The sequence below is a fragment of the Myotis myotis genome, unplaced genomic scaffold (genome assembly GCF_014108235.1).
Source record: "Myotis myotis isolate mMyoMyo1 unplaced genomic scaffold, mMyoMyo1.p scaffold_m19_p_55, whole genome shotgun sequence".
In the NCBI taxonomy this organism is placed as follows: Eukaryota; Metazoa; Chordata; class Mammalia; order Chiroptera; family Vespertilionidae; genus Myotis; species Myotis myotis.
Window position 1 is genome coordinate 1 of NW_023416363.1, and position 21,615 is coordinate 21,615.

The 21,615-nt window shown below is 49.1% G+C and overlaps 1 protein-coding gene and 1 pseudogene across 2 annotated transcripts; both read left to right on the forward strand.

The window, feature by feature from the left end:
* Positions 1-5,792: 5,792 nt before the first annotated feature.
* LOC118657445 lies at positions 5,793-6,682 on the forward strand (annotated as a pseudogene).
* Positions 6,683-7,531: 849 nt separating this feature from the next.
* LOC118657455 (zinc finger protein 154-like) lies at positions 7,532-21,168 on the forward strand. 2 transcript variants are annotated; one of them, XM_036311489.1, is made up of 3 exons: positions 7,532-7,786; positions 8,911-9,037; positions 10,791-12,922. In XM_036311489.1, the coding sequence occupies exons 1-3, from the start codon at positions 7,754-7,756 to the stop codon at positions 12,164-12,166; spliced, it is 1,536 nt and encodes a 511-aa protein (XP_036167382.1). In that variant the 5' UTR covers positions 7,532-7,753; the 3' UTR covers positions 12,167-12,922. The 2 variants fall into 2 exon arrangements, with proteins under 2 accessions (XP_036167382.1, XP_036167381.1); XM_036311488.1 differs by lacking the exon at positions 7,532-7,786 and adding an exon at positions 20,269-21,168 and having other exon boundaries at positions 8,532-9,037; positions 10,791-12,173.
* The last annotated feature ends 447 nt before the right edge of the window (positions 21,169-21,615 follow it).

The window sequence follows — 21,615 nt, forward strand, 5'->3', positions numbered from 1 at the left end:
CACACTGGAGAAAGGCCTTATGAGTGCAGTGACTGTGGGAAATTCTTTACTTACAGCTCCAGTCTCTTAAAACACCAGAGAGTTCACTCTGGTTCAAGGCCTTATGAGTGTAGTGAATGTGGAAAGTCCTTTACTCAAAATTCTAGTCTCATCAAACACAGGAGAATTCACACGGGAGAAAGGCCTTATGAGTGTAGCCAATGTGGGAAATCTTTTAGCCAAAGCTCTGCACTTTTTCAGCATCAGAGAATTCACACTGGAGAAATGCCTTATGAGTGCAGTGAATGTGGAAAATGCTTTACTTACAGCTCTAGTCTCTTTAAACACCAGAGTTCACACCAGAGAAAGGCCTTATGAGTGTGGTGAATGTGGGATATCTTTTAGGCATAGTTCGAACTTCATTAAACATCAAAGATTTGCCCTAGCTGGTTTGGCTCAGTGGATAGAGCTTCGGCCAGTGGACTGAAGCGTCCCAGGTTAATTCTGGTCAGGGGCACATGTCTGCGTTGCAGGCTTGATCCCTACTAGGAGGTTGCAGGAGGCAGCCAATAAGTAATTCTCATCATTGATGTTTCTCTCTGTTCCTCTCTGGAATCAATTTAAAAAAAAAATAAAGATTTCACATTGCATAAAGGCCTTGTGAATATTGCATGTGGAAAATAATTTTATGTTCAACTCCAGGCACCTCCAGGTCTTATTGCTCAAGCTACTGTTAATATTGAGGTTCTAGTCACTTTTTGGTTCCTTTGAAGTTGACCTGTTTGCTAGTATGAAGAGGTGAACAGCATTGGTTGGGATCCTAAACTTTGTGTGCCTCAGAGGGCATAGTGTGATGGCAGAATATACGTCTTCAGTTTTGGCCCAGTTTGCATTGCTGCTCGCAACCTTTAGGAAAGACGGAGCTTTGTGGCCCTATATTATAGCTTCGAAGCCATGATTTGGGGGTTCTGAGTTCAACCTGGGAAGGGGGTCCTTGTGACAACCTTCATGCTTCTGAGAGCAACATGAACTTGTTCTCGTTCACAGGGCCTCCTGTCTTATGCTCAGCACTGGTGAGGGACCATCTGTCCCTGCAGGTCCTGCAGTGGAGCTGTGGGCCCTGAGGTCCTGACTTCTGTAGGTAACATCACTGGTTTTAAGATGACAGGGGCCAGTAGAACGATCACTGTTGCAGAAACACTGGATTCAGAGAGAATGGAGGAGACTGCCACAAGTGGTTAGCATGCTCTATTTTTCTTTATTGATTTATTTTATTTTTCAAATATGTTTTCTGTTGGATTTCTTTCAGAGAGGAAGGGAGAAGGAGAGAAACATCAATGTTGAGAATCGTTGATCAGCTGCCTCCTGCATGCCCCCTACTGGGAATGGAGCCCGCAACGAAGGCATGTGCCCTGACCAGGAATGCAAATTTCAGTCTCCTGGTTCAAAGGTCAGTGCTCAACCACTGACCATTCCAGCTGTGCTGGATGCTTGCTTTTAATTATTTTCAGTGTGGGTACAGAACAAGTTGAATCAGCTCTGCAAGTTGAAGTATAAGCAAGCCCCACTATCTAGAGGAAATAGTTTTTAGGATCTCTGCCAGAGAGAAAAAAACAAAACTGATCACCAGAACATGAAATTCACAGTCTGAGAGCAGTCTTTTTTGCTGATGGAAAGGCCTTGGCATTTGCCCAAGGGTGGCCTCTACTTTTTCCTAGGGGATCATTCAAAGTTCCCAGTAAAATGCCTAGCTGGTGTGGCTCAGTAGGTAAGAGTTGACCTATGAACCAGAAGGTCACAGTTTATTCCTGGTCAGGAGGGCACATGCCCAGGTTGTAGGCTTGAACTCCAGTAGGGGGTGTGTAGAAGGCAGCTGATAAATAATTTTCTCTCATCATTGAGGTTTCTATCTCCCTCTCCAAAATCAATAAGAATATTTTTTAACTAGAGGCCCAGTGCACGAATTCGTGCATGGGTGGGTTCTGGCTGACCGAGCCCCAATTGGGGCCCCATCGGGGCTGGGCCGGCTCGGGAAAGGGGACACAGATGATTGGCTGGAGGGCCCCATCCCTGATTGGGGTTTAGAGGCCTGTGGGAGGCAGGGTCGACCATGGGGAGGAGCTGTGCAGTGGGCCAGCCGGTCCTGCCCCTGAATGGGGTGGAGGGGGGGTGCTGATTGGGAGCCAGCAGCCTGGGGTAGGGGCCATGGGTGGTTGGCCAGCTGGCCCTGCCCCTGATTGGGGTGGGGTAGCAATTAAGGGCGGGGCCATCTGAGGGGAGGGGTTGCAGGCCTACCATGGTGAAGTGGATGGAACAGGGGCGGAGCTGGCCAGGGGGAAGGCTGGAGGGGGTGCGTTTGGCCAGCTGGCCCACCTTTGATCAGAATGGGATAGTCCCAACAGGGGTGGGCCAGTGGGGGAGGGGCCACAGGAGGTTGATGGGCCAGCCCCAGCCCCACCCCCTGATCAGGCGGTTCGCTGGCCACAGTGGGCATAATAGTAACTGGTCATTGGTTTTTTATATATTATATGGTATCCAGTAAAATACTTCCTCTAGAACTTACCCTGAATGAACTAGGTGAGCCTTTGCTGGAAAAACTACAACCCTTAAATGCGAAGTAGCCCTCTTCTTCACATTGGTAGTACACACCCCAGGACTGCCCACAAAACACCCCCTAGATAACATTCACATGTCCCGCTCCTTTTGGACCACGTTCTCTCACTCCACACCCGGGTTCGATGTTGGGGCAAGAAGTGACTTTGCGGGAGGGCTGCGAGGCAGAGCAGAGCTAAACCTTGAGGTGTCAGGGACTAGGGCAGAGGGTCTGCACACCACTTTGAGCTGGAGACCAGGCAACAGGAGGTGCTAGGTGGGTCGCTGGGGCCAGAGGCGCTGTGAGCGTCTGTGCAGGAATGGTGCAATGTGCAGCCTTGGGGACACGGGGAAGATGTGGAAGGACAGTGAGAGGATGTTGGGCTGTGGAGAGAGCTGGCTGCCAGGACACAGGAGGTGCCAGGAGAGCCACGAGGGGAGGTGCATCTGGAGCACATGGCAGGGCCAGAGGATCCACACTGCTGCCAGAGGACACTGGATGAGGAGGGATCCCCAGGCAGTGGGGACCCCAAAACAGGCTGTTGGGGATTGCAGGGGTCCAAGGCAGCAGAACCTGTTACCTGGAGGCCACAAAACCCCGAGTTGGGAGTGGTGAGGGATAGGGTAAGCCAGCCAGACCAGAGCTCTTTCCCGGCTCTGTGCCTGTGCATCCATCTTATTTGTCACCCGACCCCTTAAGCCAGAAATCAAAGCTCTGCCTTCCTTTACCTCGCAACCAAAGCCTCTGTAGGCAGCCCTGCCCCGACCCGCCCAGCTCTCCCAGTCCCTGGGACTCCAGTCGTTCTTGAATGATGGTGGGTTGTGTTCCTTTCCAGAGCCTCTGGGGAGATCACATTCCTGCTCATTTGGGTTGTTGGCAGAATGTAGTTCCATGTACTTATGCACGCAGTATCTCTGAGCTGCAAAGTCACAGTCACTTTCTTCATTTTGTTTGAACTCTGAAGAGTTCTTGCTGAATCAGGACTGACCGTAGCTCCTAGGGTTCCTCTCCATTCCTAGCACACAGCTGTGTCCTGACACACTATCCACTGAGCCAAACCCGTCAGGGCTGACAGTCACTCTTTATGTGTCAGCTTCTACCCTCACCCCAATCCTCAACCCGAATGCTAGGGACCAACACTTTCCCAAGGTGCCATGAAAATGAGTGCCTAGAAACATACAACGAACAGGACAACAGCCACACACACAGATTTGCCCAGGTAGGGTCTCCTGCAGTCCAGCCAGCTCCTGCCCAGCTAGAGCCACAGCCAGCCCAGACCTTCCAGTGCCTGAGAGACCCCCTCTCTGTGCCCCTTGGAACTCTGTCCTCACAGCCCTGCCCACATGCACATGCCTGTGCGCACGTGCACACACACACACACAGAAACGTTGCCTTCCCTTCCTGAAACTCACCTCCTCATGGACACAGACGTTCACGCTGGGTGATCCCGGCCCAACGCTGAGCTGCTGTGGGGCTTGGCTGACAGTGCTGGTGCCACTGATATGCTTCCCAAGGCTCCTGCCTTTTATAGGCCCTCGGTCCGAGATGAGATTCAAGCCTGTGATTGGATAAACTCAGCCTGTGAGGAGTGTCTGGTGGCATCCTTGCCCTCTGGCTCCAGCTCTCACACCAGACCTACACCCCCTGGGCAGGAGTGAGGGACCATCTCCACGCACACTCCTTGTCTGCGGGGGCATTGGACCTTCTCACTAAGGGGGATGCGAAGGTGAGCATCATCTCAGGGACATTCTGGTCAGGTTAGGTCATAAGGGAGTCTCCTACAAACTTCAGAGAGGGAGAGGTAGACAGCAAGAGAGAAGGGGAGGGGGAGAAACATCAATGATGAGAGAATCATTCATTGATTGGCTACCTCCTATATGCCTCCCACTGGAGATGAGCCTTAAACCCAGGCCTGTGCCCTGACCGGGAATCCAACCGAGACCTCCCGGTTCATAGGTGGACGCTCAACCACTGAGCCATGCGGGCCAGGCTCCTACAAACATGTAAAACGGGCTCACGTACTCTCCTTCCGGCAACAACAGTTTCTCATTGAAGATAGCTCCCTTGTCCTGGCTGGTTTGGCTCAGTGGATAGAGTGTCAGCCTGCTGACTGAAGGGTCCTGAGGGCAATTCCTGGTCAGGGCACCTGCCCAGGTTGGGGACTAGATCCCAGTAGGGGGCGTAAAGGAGGCAGATGATCAATGGTTCTCTCATCATGGATGTTTCTCACTCTCCCCATCTCTCTAAAAGTCAATAAAAACATTTAAAGGAAAAGAATAGTGTTAAGATTGAATTGACTCAACAACAGCAATGTGAGTGTGGGCCCTCTTGCTTTCTTTCCATTTTTATAAGGAAAACCACGCCTTGGCCGGTGTTTATAGAGGGTTCCCCAGGCATAACTGTGTTTGGGGACAGGAAGCAGCCTGGAGCGGGTCGGCCTCAGGTTGGCCTGTAGTGTTTGATTCTTGACTTCATGCTGAAAAGATTTCACAACGTGAATTCAGGAGATTTTGAGGGAACGTTTATTGAAGCTGGGGATAGTGATAAAAGGAAGGGATCAGGATAGAGCAAGCAGCAGCAGAGCGGGGCTCCCAGGGCTCTAGGAGCACTGGGAAATGAGGGAGCCAAAGCGGGGCTGCGGATAGCTCTCTGGACAATCAGAGAAAAGGGGGCCTTGAGCGCAGGTTCAGGGGCTCAGCCTGGGACGAGCTGCTGCTTCTCGGTGCTGCCCTGGTTGCAGGTCAGGTCGGGACCCTTACAAGGTGAGGAGAGAGTCGTCCTGGCAGCAGCCGCAGCGGCTCTCATCTCTCATCTTTCCAGGCTCTTGGTGTCTTTTTCGGCTTCCGGAAGCGTGGCCTCTGGTGTGGCCATCCGTGATGGAGTCATTACAGTGTTGAGGGACATGAAGGCGCGTCAGGCCTCCACACCCGCGGAGGCGAAGTCGAGAAGACCATCTGTCAGGGCCAGCCTGACAGGTTGAGCCGGGCTGAGGTAGGGAGGTGGGAATTGAGAAAAGAAAGAAAGACAGGAGAGCGGGATCGGGAGGACTACAGCTCAATTGAGGATCTGCAGCAAGTTTATTAACCACACAATGCTATTTATACACAAGACACTGAATAGGAGGTCTGTCAAGAGGAATGTATTCTTTGTTCCTCTTAATCTCTAAGGGAGAGACAGAGCGGAAGGACAAATTCTCGGTACAGCAAATCTCTGTAAATAGTTACAGACTTCCTGGTAAGCCATGAAAGGCTGTTCTCATTCTACAAAGGTTGCTCTCATTCTACTGATAACCGCCATCCAAACAAGTCTGGGACAACTGTGAGGGTAAGGGTCCCAGCCTTGCTAGCCCCTTCGGATGCAAGGACCGTGTCAGCTGACACCTGGTCTCCAACAACCGTCATCCTGGAGGAGGGCGAGGAGGTCCTGGTGGGTGCTTTGGGCCAGACAGGAGACAACCCCTCCGCCACCTTCGTCAGCTGCGCCCTGTGTGAGGCAGCCTATGAGACCGAGGAGAGCACGGGGACCTGGGGTTTATCTTCCGGGCTCCAAGTCCGCACCCCTTATGAGCAAGATGACCCATGCCAGCCCTAAGGCTGCCAGGAAGAAGCTTATGGGGATCGAGCATGAATGACAAGCAAACTGCTCCCTGGAAGTTGAGGACCTGCCCTCTGGCAGGGAAGCGGGGGCAGAGCTGGCCTCTCCCTGGAGGTAGAGTCTTTGTGACCCCCTCCCGCCCTGCCTGGAGCATCTGGCAGCCCCACACCTGCCTGTTGGGGTTGCAGGCTGCCCCCCTCCTAACAGACTGAGGGCTGGGGGGATCCCAGCAGGGCAGGGGCAATCCCTTCACCCAGCTGCCAAACAGGCCCCCACCCCTGGGCCTTCCTCCTCCCTCCATGCCTGATGGTTCTGGACCCCCAACACGCGTCTGATCTTCTGATTCCTCTTGGGTGGAAACAGACCAAGTCCCCCACCCCAGGCACCCCAGTTTCGGAAAGGGGCTGTATTGTTTTTATTGACACACCTACTTGCAACCTGTCCTGTCCCGCCCCGCCCCCCAAGCGCCCCTTTCACAAGCTGCCAACTTCTAACCACAGTAGGGACTCTGTGCTTGTCTGGTTCATTCTGTGTATAAATGGAATGTTGTGAAGTTAACCCCCCCCCCCCGCCCCCTCCGTTGCTGCCTGGTTGCCCTCCCATTTCCACCTCCTCACAGCCGCTCATGGAAGCAGGACCAGGAAGGGGCCCTTGAAGAAGAAAGAGGGGGAGGGGAGGAGGAGGAGGAGGAGGAGAAAAAACAAATAAAAGGGGCCTTGACCTGTGTAACTCAGTGGATAGAGCGTCAGCCTGTGGACTGAAGGGTCCCTGTTCAATTCCAGTCAAGGGCATGTACATCAGTTGCAGGCACATCCCCAGTGGAGGGCGTGCAGGAGGCAGCTGATCAATTTTTCTCTCTCATCGATGTTTCTGACTCTGCCCCTCTCCCTTCCTCTCTGTAAAAAATCAATAAAAAATATTTTTTAAAAAAGTTTAGGAAAGCTTGGCCCGTGTGGTTCAGTGGTTGAGCATCAAACTACGAACCTGCACATCCCGGTTTGATTTCAATAGGGCACCTGCGGGCACTGCGGCTGGATACCCAGTGCGGGGCCTGCAGGAGGCAGCTGATCAATGATTCTCGTCATTGATGTTTCTCTCTCTCGCTCCCTCTCCCTTCCACTCTGAAATCAATAAAAATATATTTAAAATAAAAATAAAGAGGAGGCCAAGCGCACCTATTCCACTTCCCACCCATCTCCCAGCTGAACTTGAGTGCCTTTGCACAATAAGCCCTTTTCCCTCTGCCTTTCCCGCGCTGTGGGAAGGGACTACATTTCCCAGAATGCGTAGAGTGGAGCGGCAGCATCGCTATCCAATAAGAAGGTAGGAGAGAGGGGCTCCCGCGGTTGACGCATATGGGGGGGCGGTACTTCCGGCTACTACCTCGGCGGCCGCGTTAGCTGCTCTGGCTTTCCGGAGCCCGGCTCAGTCAGGACCCAGGTGCCGGGTCCTAAAGGGGCGGGAGTCGTTCTCCGCGCCGCACAAACGCTGGTGTGAGGCTCGGCGACCCCGCGAGGGACCCGCTTCAAGGCGGGAGGGAACCGCCCCCTCGCCCGCCGCCCCCGCCCGCTCCGCCGGCTGAGCCCGATGGCGGCGGCCGCGGCCAGGCACCCGGCTGAGGTGAGCGCGTTCCCCGGCCTCCCCGCTCCCGACCCAGCCCCGCAGCCCGGGGGCGGGCGCCCGTCCTCCTGCAGCCCCGGCCCCGCGCCGCCAGGACCGCGAGGCGCTCGGGGGTGACCCCCGGTGTGACGGGGAGGAGAGGGGAGGGGCGCCCGGAAGGCCAGCTGCCCCGACTGCGGGGGTTCAGGCGGCGCGCGTCCCGGCCCTCGGGGCCAGCCGTGTCCAGGGAGGCCGTGTGTCTCCGGGGCCAGCCCCCTCCCCGGTCCCGCGGCTGCGGAAGTGCTGGTACGACCACAGGGAAGGGGGGGGGGGGCGTGACCCGACCCTCACTATCCCCGACCCCCACCCTCACCGTCTCTGGAGCGCCTTCTTTCGGACTCGGAGAGCAGGTCCCCGGACACGCCAGGCCAGGGCCGCATGCAGGCGCTGGCATTGCCTTCAGCCCATAAACACCCGCGGGGGAGGCTGTGCCGGGAGCTGGTCGCCGGCCTCGGGCAGAGCTGAGCTGAGTGTTTGGGAAGCTTCTGTCTCTCTTCCTGGGGACAAAGAACACAAGCGGGACATTGTCCTCCCTGAGCCCTTGAGGCCACAATGGCACCAGGACGTGGATGGTCCTTTGAGTTGGGCGATTGGGAGGAGGACAGGCACGGGGTGCAAGGGGAGGGGGGGGATTGTGGGTTCTCAGTACAGGAGCTTTTTCTGGTTTCAGCTGCCCCCATCCTGCCACCAGGTGTTAGAAATAAGGCGATACCCAAGTCAGGGGTCCAGGTAGAACACAAATCACACCCGGGAGCCAGGCAGCAGGCAGACATCTTTACTTCCACGAAGAAGGGTGGGGACACGTGGTCTGGATGCAGGTGTACACCCAGCAGGTGGTCGCTCAGATTTATAACCTCTGACACCCGTGACCTGTCCCTTACTCTTGATTGAAGCTCAGGCGCACAGTCTTTCACGATTGGCTAATACAAAGGGAGGGTTTTGGGCTCTGCTGTTTCGAGATGGGGGCCCCCAGGGAAGCTGTAAGTCATGCAGCCAACATGGCAGCTGCCAAGCCACACAGTCCAACATGGCAGCCTTCTCAACTGTTCTTTGACAGAAAAGATGATTTGTTTCTTCTCATACAGGGCTGGGTGACCTTTGAAGACGTGGCCGTGTACTTCTCCTCGGAGGAGTGGGAGCTCCTTGATGAGGCTCAGAGACGCCTGTACCACAGTGTGATGCTGGAGAACATGGCACTGATGGCCTCCCTGGGTAAGGCTTTCAAACTCCCCCCGTGCCCTGGGCAGTAGTGTCTGCCCTTCCCTTTCCCCCCGGAGCCGGTCTGTCCTCACACCAGGATCAAGGCACAGCTTTCTTCCCCAGGTCCCTGGATGGGTGCTGTGCTTAGTTGGTTTGAGGTTTGTGCATGGACCTGTCCTTCCTTCAAGAACCCCAGACTTGCAGGGAAGCAATCAGGGCAGGAGTCTTCCAGTGAACCCACTGGATACACCTGACTTGCTTCTCCCTGACCGCATGAGATTGTTCAGCTCCCAGGCCCGTGTGTACATAGGTTCTGCTGCCTCCTTCCAGCTGACATTGCCTCAGGCCTGCCTGGGCCAGGGATCCCCATGACTGACATGGTTCCTCCTCACATGGACTGTGGCTGTTCTTGCAAGACCCTCCTTTGAAGTTCTCTGTGTAGTACTTGGTTTTCTTTTCTTTTCCGTTGGCTGTGATGTGCTGAGTTGTTCTGGGCTAGTGCTGGGTACTCAGGGTGCTGTCCTTCCCTCAGTACCTGTATATGTTGCCATGCCTGTGCTCACTGAGGGAGTTGGGTTGGGTTAGAAAGAGGTGGTTCACAGGATGTATATGAATCTAGGCTCAGCAAAATGTTAGGAATGGCACCTGGAGGAGGGTGTGATGTCAGTGCTGTGTTCAACTCATACCAGACGCCTACGGTGTTGAACTAGTGTTTTTGTTTTTTTATATATATGTATTATTGACTTTTTTAAAAAATATATATATATTTTATTGATTTTTTACGGACAGGAAGGGAGAGAGATAGAGAGTTAGACACATCGATGAGAGAGAAACATCGATCAGCTGCCTCCTGCACATCTCCTACTGGGGATATGCCCGCAACCCAGGTAAATGCCCCTGACCAGAATCGAACCTGGGACCTTTCAGTCTGCAGGCCGACGCTCTATCCACTGAGCCAATCCGGTTTCGGCTATATTATTAATTTTTTTACAGAGAGGAAAGGAGAGAGATAGTCAGAAACATCAATGAGAGAGAAATATCGATCAACTGCCTCCTGCTCACCCCTCACTGGGGAGGTGCCCACAACCAAGGTACATGCCCTTGACCAGAATCGAACCTGGGACCTTTCAGCTTGCAGGCCAAATCTCTATCCACTGAGCCAAACCGGTTAGGGCTGAACTAGTGTTTTGATCCCATGCCTGGGGCCACACTTCACTTCTGTCTGTCCTTCTTCTTTCTGGACTCTTTGCCGATTTCTCAGCTCTATCACTTGTCACTTCTACTCTCACCTCCAGCCTCACATCTCTGCACTGTGTGTCTCGCCTGGTTTCCTTTCTACCCCATCTCTGACTCATTGGACCCCTATGCATTGTGTCCTGAGGTGTGTGCATATTTCTAAAAGTCCCTGAATACTAGCTGCCCTGTTACAGTTGTATTTTCTTGCACCTTAACACACCCGTCTGCACAACTTTCCTGTTTAACCAGTAGCAAAGTTCTCTTGGGAAGTCGTTGTTGAAGTGAACTGTGGACCTGTGTCTACTCTCTATGTACACTGCATGGTTGTGTCCTTCACCACGTGAGGCCTCTCCCCGTCTGTGCTCTTCATAGCCCAGTACTGCGGAGCAGCCCATCCTCAACCTGAACCAATTCCCTGGTCCTGCACACAATGCCAAGGACTTGTTCCTGGGTTTGTCGGACACATGTGTGTGGACTGCCCCTTCCCACCAGAGTCAACATGCACTTAACCAGCACTTTTCGTTTTCAGGTTGTTGGCATGGAGCCCAGAATGAGGAGGCCCCGTCTGAGCTCAGCAGTTCTTTACAAGGAGGGTCCCAGGTCAGGACTCCCAAGGCAGGTGTGTCTCCCCCGGAGGCCCATCCTTGTGAGCTGTGTGGTGTGGACATGAGAGACATTGTGCACTTCACTGGGCACCATGGGCAGACACTGTACAAGACGGGGGCCTGTGAGAAACAGTTGGATGTTAGCGCGGAACTTGAGCATCAGAAGCAGCACACGGGAGAGATGTGCTTCGGAGGCCGCGTGGATAGAGCCTCTTTTGGAAAGGACTGCAGATTCTGTGTGTCAGGGCAACCCGATTCTTGTGAGGCGGTTGTGAGGGACTTCCTGGCCAGCTCAAGATTCCTCCAGCATCAGGCCGCACACACCAAGGAGAAGTCAAACCGGGGAACTGAGTGCGGAACAGCCTCTCATAAGGGAAGGACTCTGTCTGACCCAGAATACACTAAAGATTTTAATTGCAAGCGCAAGCTTGATCAGCACCAGAGGGTCCTCTCTAACGAAAGAGGCTACAAGTGCAGTGAATGTGGAAAATCTTACAGCAAAAGCTATAGTCTGAATGACCATTGGAGAGTTCACACTGGGGAAAAGCCTTATGAGTGTGGGGAATGTGGGAAGTCCTTTAGGCAAAGCTCTAGCCTCATTCAACACCGGAGAGTTCACACTGGAGCTCGGCCTCACAAGTGTGAGTTATGTGGAAAATTATTTAGCAACAAGTCCAACCTCATTAAACATCGAAGAATCCACACTGGAGAAAGGCCTTATGAGTGTAGTGAATGTGGGAAGTCCTTTAGTGAAAGCTCTGCACTCCTTCAACACCGGAGTGTTCACACAGGGGAGAGGCCTTATGAGTGCAGTGAATGTGGAAAGTTCTTTACCTACCACTCCAGTCTCATAAAACACCAGAGAGTTCACTCTGGGTCCCGGCCCTATGCCTGCAGTGAATGTGGAAAATCCTTTACTCAAAAGTCCAGCCTCATTGAACACCGCAGAGTCCATAGTGGGGAAAGGCCATATAAGTGCAGCGAATGCGAGAAATCTTTCAGCCAAAGCTCTGCGCTTCTTCAGCATCGGAGAGTTCACACTGGAGAAAGGCCTTATGAGTGCAGTGAATGTGGGAAATTCTTTACTTACAGCTCCAGTCTCTTAAAACACCAGAGAGTTCACTCTGGTTCAAGGCCTTATGAGTGTAGTGAATGTGGAAAGTCCTTTACTCAAAATTCTAGTCTCATCAAACACAGGAGAATTCACACAGGAGAAAGGCCTTATGAGTGTAGCCAATGTGGGAAGTCTTTTAGCCATAGCTCAAGCCTCATTAAACACCGAAGAGTTCACACTGGATAACGGACTTGTGAGTATTAGAATGTTGGAAACTGTTACTTTTGCTTAAATATATTTTTGATTACAGAGAGGAAGGGAGAGGGAGAGAGAGAGAGAGAGAGAGAGAGAGAAACCTCAATGATGACAGAGAATCATTGATTGGCTGCCTCGTGCATGCTCCCTACTGGGGATTGAGGCTGCAACCCGGGCATGTACCCTTGAACAGAATCGAACCCGAGAGCCTTAAGTCTGCAGGCTGATGGTCTATCCACTGAGTCAAACCGGCTAGGGCAGAATGTGGGAATTATTTACCCTTAACTCCTGGTCCTAAAACACCGCGTCACATTGGATGAAGGCCTTATGATTGTGGTAAATGTAGGAAATCATTACCAAAGTCTAGCCTCGTTACATCCAGAGAATTCACAGTAGGGGCAGACCTTATAAGTGCAGTGAATGTGAGAAGGCCTTTCAGGTGCAGAACATACCTTATTGGATACCACAGATTTAAAATGGGGAACTGCCTTTATTGGGCAGGTATATACTATTTGTTCAGTGCACCAACACTGGAGTAGACCCAACATGAAGCTGCCATTTTCCTGTGTTGAGCCTCATACATCTGAACATCTATATAAATTGCATGTATGCAGCAACTGCATTGCACTTTTTTTTTTAAATGTATTTTTATTGATTTCAGAAAGGAGGGGAAAGGGAGAGATACAACATCAGTGATGAGAGAGTATCATAGATCTGCTGCCTCCTACACGCCCCTAAGGGGAATCAAGCCGTCAACCTGGGCATGTGCTCTTGACCGGAATCGAACCCAGGACCTCTCAGTCTACAGGCCGATGCTCTATCCACAAAGCCAAACCAGCTAGGGCGCATTGCACTTTTTTTTAAATATATATTTTATTGATATTTTACAGAGAGGAAGGGAGAGGGATAGAGAGTTAGAAACATCAGATGAGAGAGAAACATCGACCAGCTGCCTCCTGTGCACCCCCTACTGGGGATGTGCCAGCAACCAAGGTACATGTCTTTGACTGGAATTGAACCTGGGACCCTTCAGTCTGCAGGCCGACGCTCTATCCCCTGACCCGTACCAGTTAGGGCTGCATTGCACTTTTTAACTTGCCCAGGGTCATAGCCAGACTTATGTCACTGGCAATTCTGGAGCAGAACCTATTTCAAGTCTACCTCCTGGTGGAAGTCTACAGTGTGCAACATTTATCTATTCTAGAACATTCAGGGATGTAAGCCCTCAGTTGGGGGGCAATTCATGAGTTTGGTGAGCACTTTCTCTTCCCCTTATTTTTTCCTCTCTATTGAGTTAGGTCATGGACCTTTCCCAGTTTTGACCTAGAGGACTCAGTTGGGCATTTTAAAAGCTGGACTACATTTTTCAGGGATTGTTGATCTCACATGACTCCTGTGAAGGCATTTTCCAGCCTCCAACTCACCAACCCGGGAACTGCGCCTATCATTGCTCTTGTTTGTATGAAAATAAAGGTCTTATTGTTCAAGCCACTGTTCATCTTGGGGTTCTAGTCACTGTTTTGGGTGCTTTGAAATTAACTGGGTTTGCTAGCAAGAAGGTGTGAACAGCATTGATTGGGATCCCAAACCTTGTGTGCCTCAAGGTATAGTGTGATGGCAGAATATACGTCTTCAGTTTGGCCCAGTTTGCGTTGCTGCTTATAGCCTTTAGGAAAGACAGCAGAACTTTGTGGTCCTAGATTGTAGCTTGGAAGCCATGACTTGGGGGTTCTGAGTTCAACCTGAGAAGGGGGTCCTTGTGACAGCCTTCGTGCTTCTGAGAGCCACATGAACTTGTTCTCGTTCACAGGGCCTCTTGTGTCATGCTCAGCACTGGTGTGGGACCGTCTGTCCCTGCAGGTCCTGCAGTGGAGCTGTGGGCCCTGAAGTCCTGACTTCTGTAGGTACCATCACTGGTTTTAAGATGACAGGGGCCAGTAGAAGGATCATTGTTGCAGAAACACTGGATTCAGAGAGTGGAGGAGACTGCCACAAGTGATTAGCATGCTCTTTTTATTTATTGGTTTATTTCATTTTATTTTCCAGAAGGCACATCTTCAGAAAGGTCCGCAATGTTTAGTCCCAATGGCTGTGAAGGATGAGACATGTGGCCTTTGTGGTCCAGTCAGTGTTCCTGTGATGCAAATGGAAACAGCCTTCACTGTTCACTGTTTTTATTATTATTATTGATTTGAGAAAGAGGGAGAGAGAGCCATTGATGTGAGAATGACACGTTGATTGGTTGCCTCCCACGTGTGCCCAAACTGCAGACTGAACCCCGCAACCTGGGTATGTGCCCTGACTGGGAGTCTAACCCCCAGTTTTCTGGTGTGTGGGACAGTTCTCCAACCCACTGAGCCACACTGGTCAGGGCATTGCTCACGTTTTTGCTGCCACAGAGGCATGTGTCCCTCTCATTAGGTGAGGGACACATACAGTTAGTACAGTTGCCAAACCTGATTTTTTAAAAATCCAGACTTAATTTGAACCTATTGTTATTTATTTTAAAAGTAGAGGCGTGCTGCACAACATTGGTGCACTGTTGGGGGCAGGGGGACATCCCTCAGCCTGGAGTGCAACCTCTCACAGTCCAGGACCCCTCGGGGAATGTCCAGCTGCCACCGCCACTGCGCTCGCCAGCCATGAGCCCGGCTTCTGGCTGAGTGGTGCTCCCCTGTGAGAGCACACTGACCATCAGGGGGCAGCTTCTGCCTTGAGTGCCTGCCCTCTGGTGGTCAATGCACATCATAGTGACCGGTTGTTCTGCCGTTGAGTGATTTGCATATTAGCCGTTATTATATAGGATACATTTTTACTGATATCAGAAAGGAAGGGAGAGGAAAGTTAGAAATATCAATGATGAGATAGAATCATTGATTGGCTGCCTCCTGTATGCCCCCTACTGGGGATCAAGCCCGCAACCCGAACCCAATTTTGTGACCTTGACCAAATCAAACCTGGGACCCTTCTGTTTGCACAGACTGAAGCTCTATCCACTGAATCAAACCAGGTCGGGCTTGAACCTATATTTAAAGTTTTAATAAGGTATAAATGACATGCAATAATCTGAACATATTTAAGTTTTGACATTCATATAAACCCATGAAACCATCTATATATATATAAAAGCCTAAGCGACCAGATGACCGGCTGGTAGCTATGACGCCCAATGACCACCAGGCAGCAGACGCTCAGACAGGAGCTGCCCCCTGGTGGTCAGTGTGCTCCCACAGCAGTAGCGCCACGCCACTCAGCTGACCATTGGGTGCCAGAATCCGGGCTCATGGCTGGCAAGTGCAGCTGCGGCGCTGCCAGCACCCTGTAGGGATTGGCCTGAAACCACCAGTACAACAACTCCTGAGGGGTTCCGGATTGTGAGAGTGTGCAGGCCAGGCTGAGGGACCCCACCGGTGCACAAATCTGTGCACTGGGCCTCGAGTCAAATATAATAATAAACCTTTCCATCACCCTCATATTTACCTTGTATCTTTTAATCACTGTGGCCTCCCGGCAGCCATAGAGTTGCTTTTCGTTATAATAGATTGGTTTGCATTTTCTAGCATTTCATATGATTGAAATCATAAAGTGTTTAGTCTTTTCCTTGGGTGCCCTCATATGACACATTTATTTATTTACTTATTTATTTATTTTTAAATATATTTTATTGATTTTTTACAGAGAGGAAGAGAGAGGGACAGAGAGCCAGAAACACGATGAGAGAGAAACATCCATCAGCCGCCTCCCGCACACTCCCCACTGGGGATGCGCCCGCAACCGAGGCACATGCCCTTGACCGGAATCGAACCTGGGACCCCAGAGTCCGCAGGCCGACGCTCTATCCACTGAGCCAAACCGGTCAGGGCATGACGCATTTATTTTGAGATTCATCAGGGTTGCTTATCTGAATAGTTGATTGTTTTTATATTATTCAGAAGCATGCTATAGTGATGTACCACTATTCAGCTACTTGTAGATGTTTCAATTGTTTACAATTTTGGCATTTGAAGAAACTGGACTTAGTTCATATTGATATGTTCCCTTACTTGTGTTAATACCTTGAAGTGCATTACCTGAGTCAGAGTGTAAGTGAATGTACAACTTAAGAAACACCAAGCTGCCATCTATAATGACTGTTCCTTCATTGCTCACCTATTTTTTTAAAAAAATATATTTCTTGCCCTAAGCAGTTTGGCTCAGTGGATAGAGCATCAGCCTGCGGACTGAAGGGCCCCAGGTTCGATTCCGGTCAAGGGCATGTACCTTGGTTGTGGGCACATCCCCAGTAGGGAGTGTGCAGGAGGTAGCTGATTGATGTTTCTCTCTCATCGATGTTTCTAACAATCTATCCCTCTCCCTTCCTATCTGTAAAAAATCAATAAAATATATTAAAAAATTATATATATATATATATATATATATATATATATACACACACACACACACATACATACATACATATACATTGATTTTAGGGAGGAAGGGACAAGGAGAGAGGGATAGAAACATCAATGATGAGAGAATCATTGATGGGCTGCCTCCTGCACACCCCCCACTGGGGATTGAACCCATAACCCAGGCATGTGCCCTTGAGCCAGAATTGAACCCGGGACACTTTAGTCCGCAGGCCGATGCTCTATCCACTGAGCCAAACCGGCCAGGACTCATTTATTTTAATTGATTTTAGAGCGGAAGGGAGAGAGAAACGTCAATGTGAGAGTGAAACATCAATTGGTTGCCTCCCACATGTGCCCCAGTCAGGGATCCAACTCGCAACCTGGGTATGTATTATTCCTCTTGTACTCCACCAGCAGTGTATGTGGGTTCCAGTTCTCTGGTGTACTTACTAATAATGCATAGGGCTAGTCTTTTAAGATTTTGACCCTTTTATTTTTAAAAAAAATATATTTTATTGATTTTTTACAGAGAGGAAGTGAGAGGGATAGAGAATTAGAAACATCGATGAGAGAGAAACATCGATCAGCTCCCACTGGGGATGTGCCTGCAACCAAGGTACATGCCCTTGACTGGAATCGAACCTGGGACCTTTGAGTCCGCAGGCTGACGCTCTATCCACTGAGCCAAACAGGTTAGGGCGATTTTGACCCTTTTAGTAAATGTGTTGCAGGCTCTTTTTTTTTTTTTTTTTTTTTAATATGTTTTTGTTGATTTTATTTTCAGAGAGAAAAAGGGAGAGAGAGAGAAACATTGATGAGAGAGAAGCATAGTTCTGCTGATTCATGCAAAGCCCCTACTGGCGATGAAGCACACAACCCAGGCATGTACCATGACCAGGAATCCAACTGGTGGCCTCTTGGTGCCTGGGACAATGCCCAATCTGCTGAGTCACACTGGACCTGCTTTTGCTCTGGTTTGCATTTTCCTAATATATTGTGATGTTGAGCATAGCTAATGCACAGCAAATATGGGGGGACGGTGAGTTTGTTAAATACTATGAAAGAAATCAACAAGCAACCTGGCCAGAGCGTCCATGATATACATTTGATGAGGGGTTAACCAAAACATAGAAGGAACTCATACAACTTAACATTATGAAAACCTGAAAAGACATTTCTCCTAAGAGGACCTACAGATGGCCAGTAGACATATGAATAGAATCAACAGAGGAACTTAAAACTACAATGAGAACCTGTCAGAGTGACTATCCTCAATTGATCAACAAACATGGAACAAGTATTGATGAGGATGTGAAGTGGGGAAAATGGAACTCATGTGCACTGGTGCATACTGTGGAAACACGATGTGGAGGTTCCTCAAAGATTAAAAGTGGGGGGCAGTGGATGTGATACAGGGTATGGGGGGGGGGGTAAATGGTAATGGAAAAATTAAAACCAACAAGATATGAAAGGAATTTAAGTGTCCGTTGGTAACTGATAGACAAATAAATAAAGGTGATGTGGATGTGATATAATATTACTCAGCTATAGAAAGAATGAAATCTTACCCAAAGATAAGTCAAAATCAGAAAGACAAAAGCTGTATGAGTTCACTTATGTGGAATCTAAAGAACAAAACAAACAGAAGCAAACTCCTAGTTGCAGAAAACGTTTTTTTTTAAAAAAAGATATTTTATTGACTTCTTTACAGAGAGGAAGGGAGAGGGATAGAGAGCTAGAAACATCGATGAGAGAGAAACATCGATCAGCTGTCTCCTGCACATCCCCCCACTGGGGATGTGCCCGCAACCAAGGTACATGCCCTTGACTGGAACCGAACCTGGGACCCCCTCAGTCCACAGGCCGACGCTCTATCCACTGGCCCCAAACCAGTTAGGGCCAGAAAACATTTTTATATTGCCAGATGGGATTGGGTGAAAAAGAGGACGAGATTAAGCTACAAATTGGCAGTTACGAAAACAGTGCTGGGCATGTATAAGCATGTGAAATACAGCATAGGGAAATATAGTCAGTGGTACTGATATAATGACGTATGGTGTCGCCAGGTGCCAGTCTTTATTGTGGTGATTATTGTTAGGTATTTAAATGTTCACTACTCTAATTGTGAAAGAATTTAAATATGCATATGTATTTCCACTTATTTTATTCATTTATTTTTTGTTTGAGATTGGCTCCTGACACCATGGTGCCAGTCTTTTGTTAACCAGGTGGATAATCAGTCTCTCCTTTTCTTCCCCCCAATAATTCTTTATTGTTGAAAGTATTCCATATGTCCCCTCCCCCCCCCCCATTGATCCCCTCCAGCCCCATCCTCCCCCTCCCTCTCCCTGGTCTTCAGCACCCTATTGTCTGTTTCCATAAGTTATGCATATATGCATACAAGGTCTTTGGTTGATTACCGCCTACCCACCCACCTTCCCTCTGAGATTTCGCACTCTGTTCCATGCTTCTGTGTCTCTGATCCATGCCGTACATCAATTTATTTTGTTACTTAGATTCCACATATGAGTGAGAACATCTGATATTTTTCTTTCTCTGAATGATTTATTTCACTTTGCAGGCCCTTCCAAGCTGCCTCAAAGGGTAAGAGATTCTTCTTTTTTCACAGCTGTATAGTATTCCGTGGTATGAATGTACCACAGCTTTTTTATCCACTCATCTACTGATGGGCACTTGGGCTGTTTCCAGATCTTAGCTAATGTAAATTGTGCTGCTATGAACATAGGGGTGCATACATTCATTCTTTCTGATTGGTGTTTTGGGGTTCTTAGGATATATTCCTAGAAGTGGGATCACTGGGTCAAATGGCAGTTCCGTATATACTTTTTTGAGGAAACACCACACTGTTTTCCATAATGGTTGCACCAGTCTGCATTCCCACCAGCAGTGAGTTAGGGTTTCTTTTTCTCCACATCCTCGCCAGCACTTGTCATTTGTTCATTTGTTGATGGTAGCCATTCTGACAGGTGTGAGGTGATACCTCATTGTCATTTTAATTTGTATCTCTCTGATGATCAGTGACTTTGCGCATTTTTTCATATGTCTCTTGGCCATCTGTCCACTTTGGAGAAGTGTCTATTTAAAGTCCTTTGCCCGTTTTCAAATTGGATGGTTTGTCTTCCTTTTGTTAAGTTGCATGAGTTCCTTCTATATTTTGGAAATTAACCCTTTATCAGCTGTGTCATTGCCAAATATGTTCTCCCATACTGTGGGCTCCTTTTTCATTTTGTCTGTGGCTTCTTTTGCTGTACACAAGCTTTTTATTTTGATGTAGTCCCATTTGTTTGTTTTTCCCTTCATTTCCTTTGCCCTGGAAGATGTATCCGTAAACATATTGCTACAAGAAATGGCTCAGATTTTGCCGCGTATGGTTTCTTTTAGGATCTTTATGGTTTCACGACTTACATTTAAGTCTGTTATTTTTTTTGAGTTTATTCTTGTGTATGATGTTAGTTGGTGGTCTAGTTTCTTTTTCTTTTTTTTTTTTTGCATGTATCTGTCCAATCTTCCCAATAGTATTTATTGAAGAGACTGTTTTGACTCCATTGTATGCTTTTGCATCCTTTGTCAAATATTATTTATTTTTTAATCCTCACGTGAGGATATTTTTTCCATTGATTTTTAGAAGTTTAAGAGGCTTAGTTAATAATTCTAATTAAACTTTCTCCATTCCGATAGCTATGAAAAAGATGCAGGAGGTGGGTTTTGGACATGGTGATTCCGAGATGTCCCAAAGGTGGAGGCGGCACATGGACAACTAACTGGAATCACAGGCTGGAATTCCGGGGAGAGGCCCTGAAGGCTGAACTGAGCTTCGTGCTCAGATTGGGAGAGCAGGGAATCAGATAGGCTTTACTCTCAGATGGATCCTGAAATGAGGGAGAGTGATGGGCCTGAGGGCAGAGCCTGAGTGAGAATTCCTCAGCAGGGAAGGGTCTACAGGGGGGTCTGCCAGAAGGGAAAGCAGGTGGAGGTAAGGAGCCACGCCCGAAGATAATGGTGGGAATTTAAATCTGCACGGACTAAAGTTAAAGGTGTACGGCACTTTCACGATTGAAATTATACATTTGTGTATTTTGTTACCTATGTTTTCTTTAAAAGGCAGATAAGAAACATCACATTTTTAACCACTAGGGCGGTTGAAGATTTCCCAGCCATCTCGGAGCTTCTCCAGCACCAGGCCCCTCTTAAGACCGAGGGGCCACACAGGGGCAGTGAGATTTCACAGGAAGTTCTCAGTGGAAAAAGCCATCACCATTGGGGAGAAGGTGAAAAAGCTGCCAGCCACAGCCAGGAAGTTGTTCATCATCAGGGTGTCTGCTCTGGAGAAGTGAATCATAAGGGTAACAAATGTGGGAAAGTTTTTAGACAAATAGTTCACCTCATTCGACATAGGACAGCTTACACTGGGGAAATGCTTTCATGAGTGTAGTGCAGTGATGGCGAACTGAGGATGGACACCTGAGGCACAGTCAACTCCTTATCGGGATAGAGATGTGCCTGCAACCAAGGTACATGCCCTTGACATGCGAACTCATTTTTTTGGTTGATTTTTCTTTGTTAAATGGCATTTAAATATATACAATAAATATCAAAAATATGTCTTTGTTTTACTATGGTTGCAAATATCAAAAAATTTCTATATGTGACACAGCACCAGAGTTAAGTTAGGGTTTTTCAAAATGCTGACACGCCGAGCTCAAAAGGTTCGCCATCACTGGTGTAGTGATTGTGGCAAGTTCTTCAGCCAAAGCTCTAGCCTGGCCAGATTTCATCCTGTAGAAAAGGCATACACTTGTAGTGATTGTGGGACGTCTTTCAGTCACAGGTCTACCCTCATTCAACACTTGCAGGATTCACATTGGAAAAAATCCCTATGGCAAGTCCTTCAGTGAAAGCACTGCTCGCATTAAACACCACAGACTTCACACGAGAAAGGCCATGAGTGCAGTGTTTGTGGTAAATGCTTTAACGGCAAATTTATCCCCATTTGGCCTCGGGTAGTTCATATCAGAGAGAAGCTAT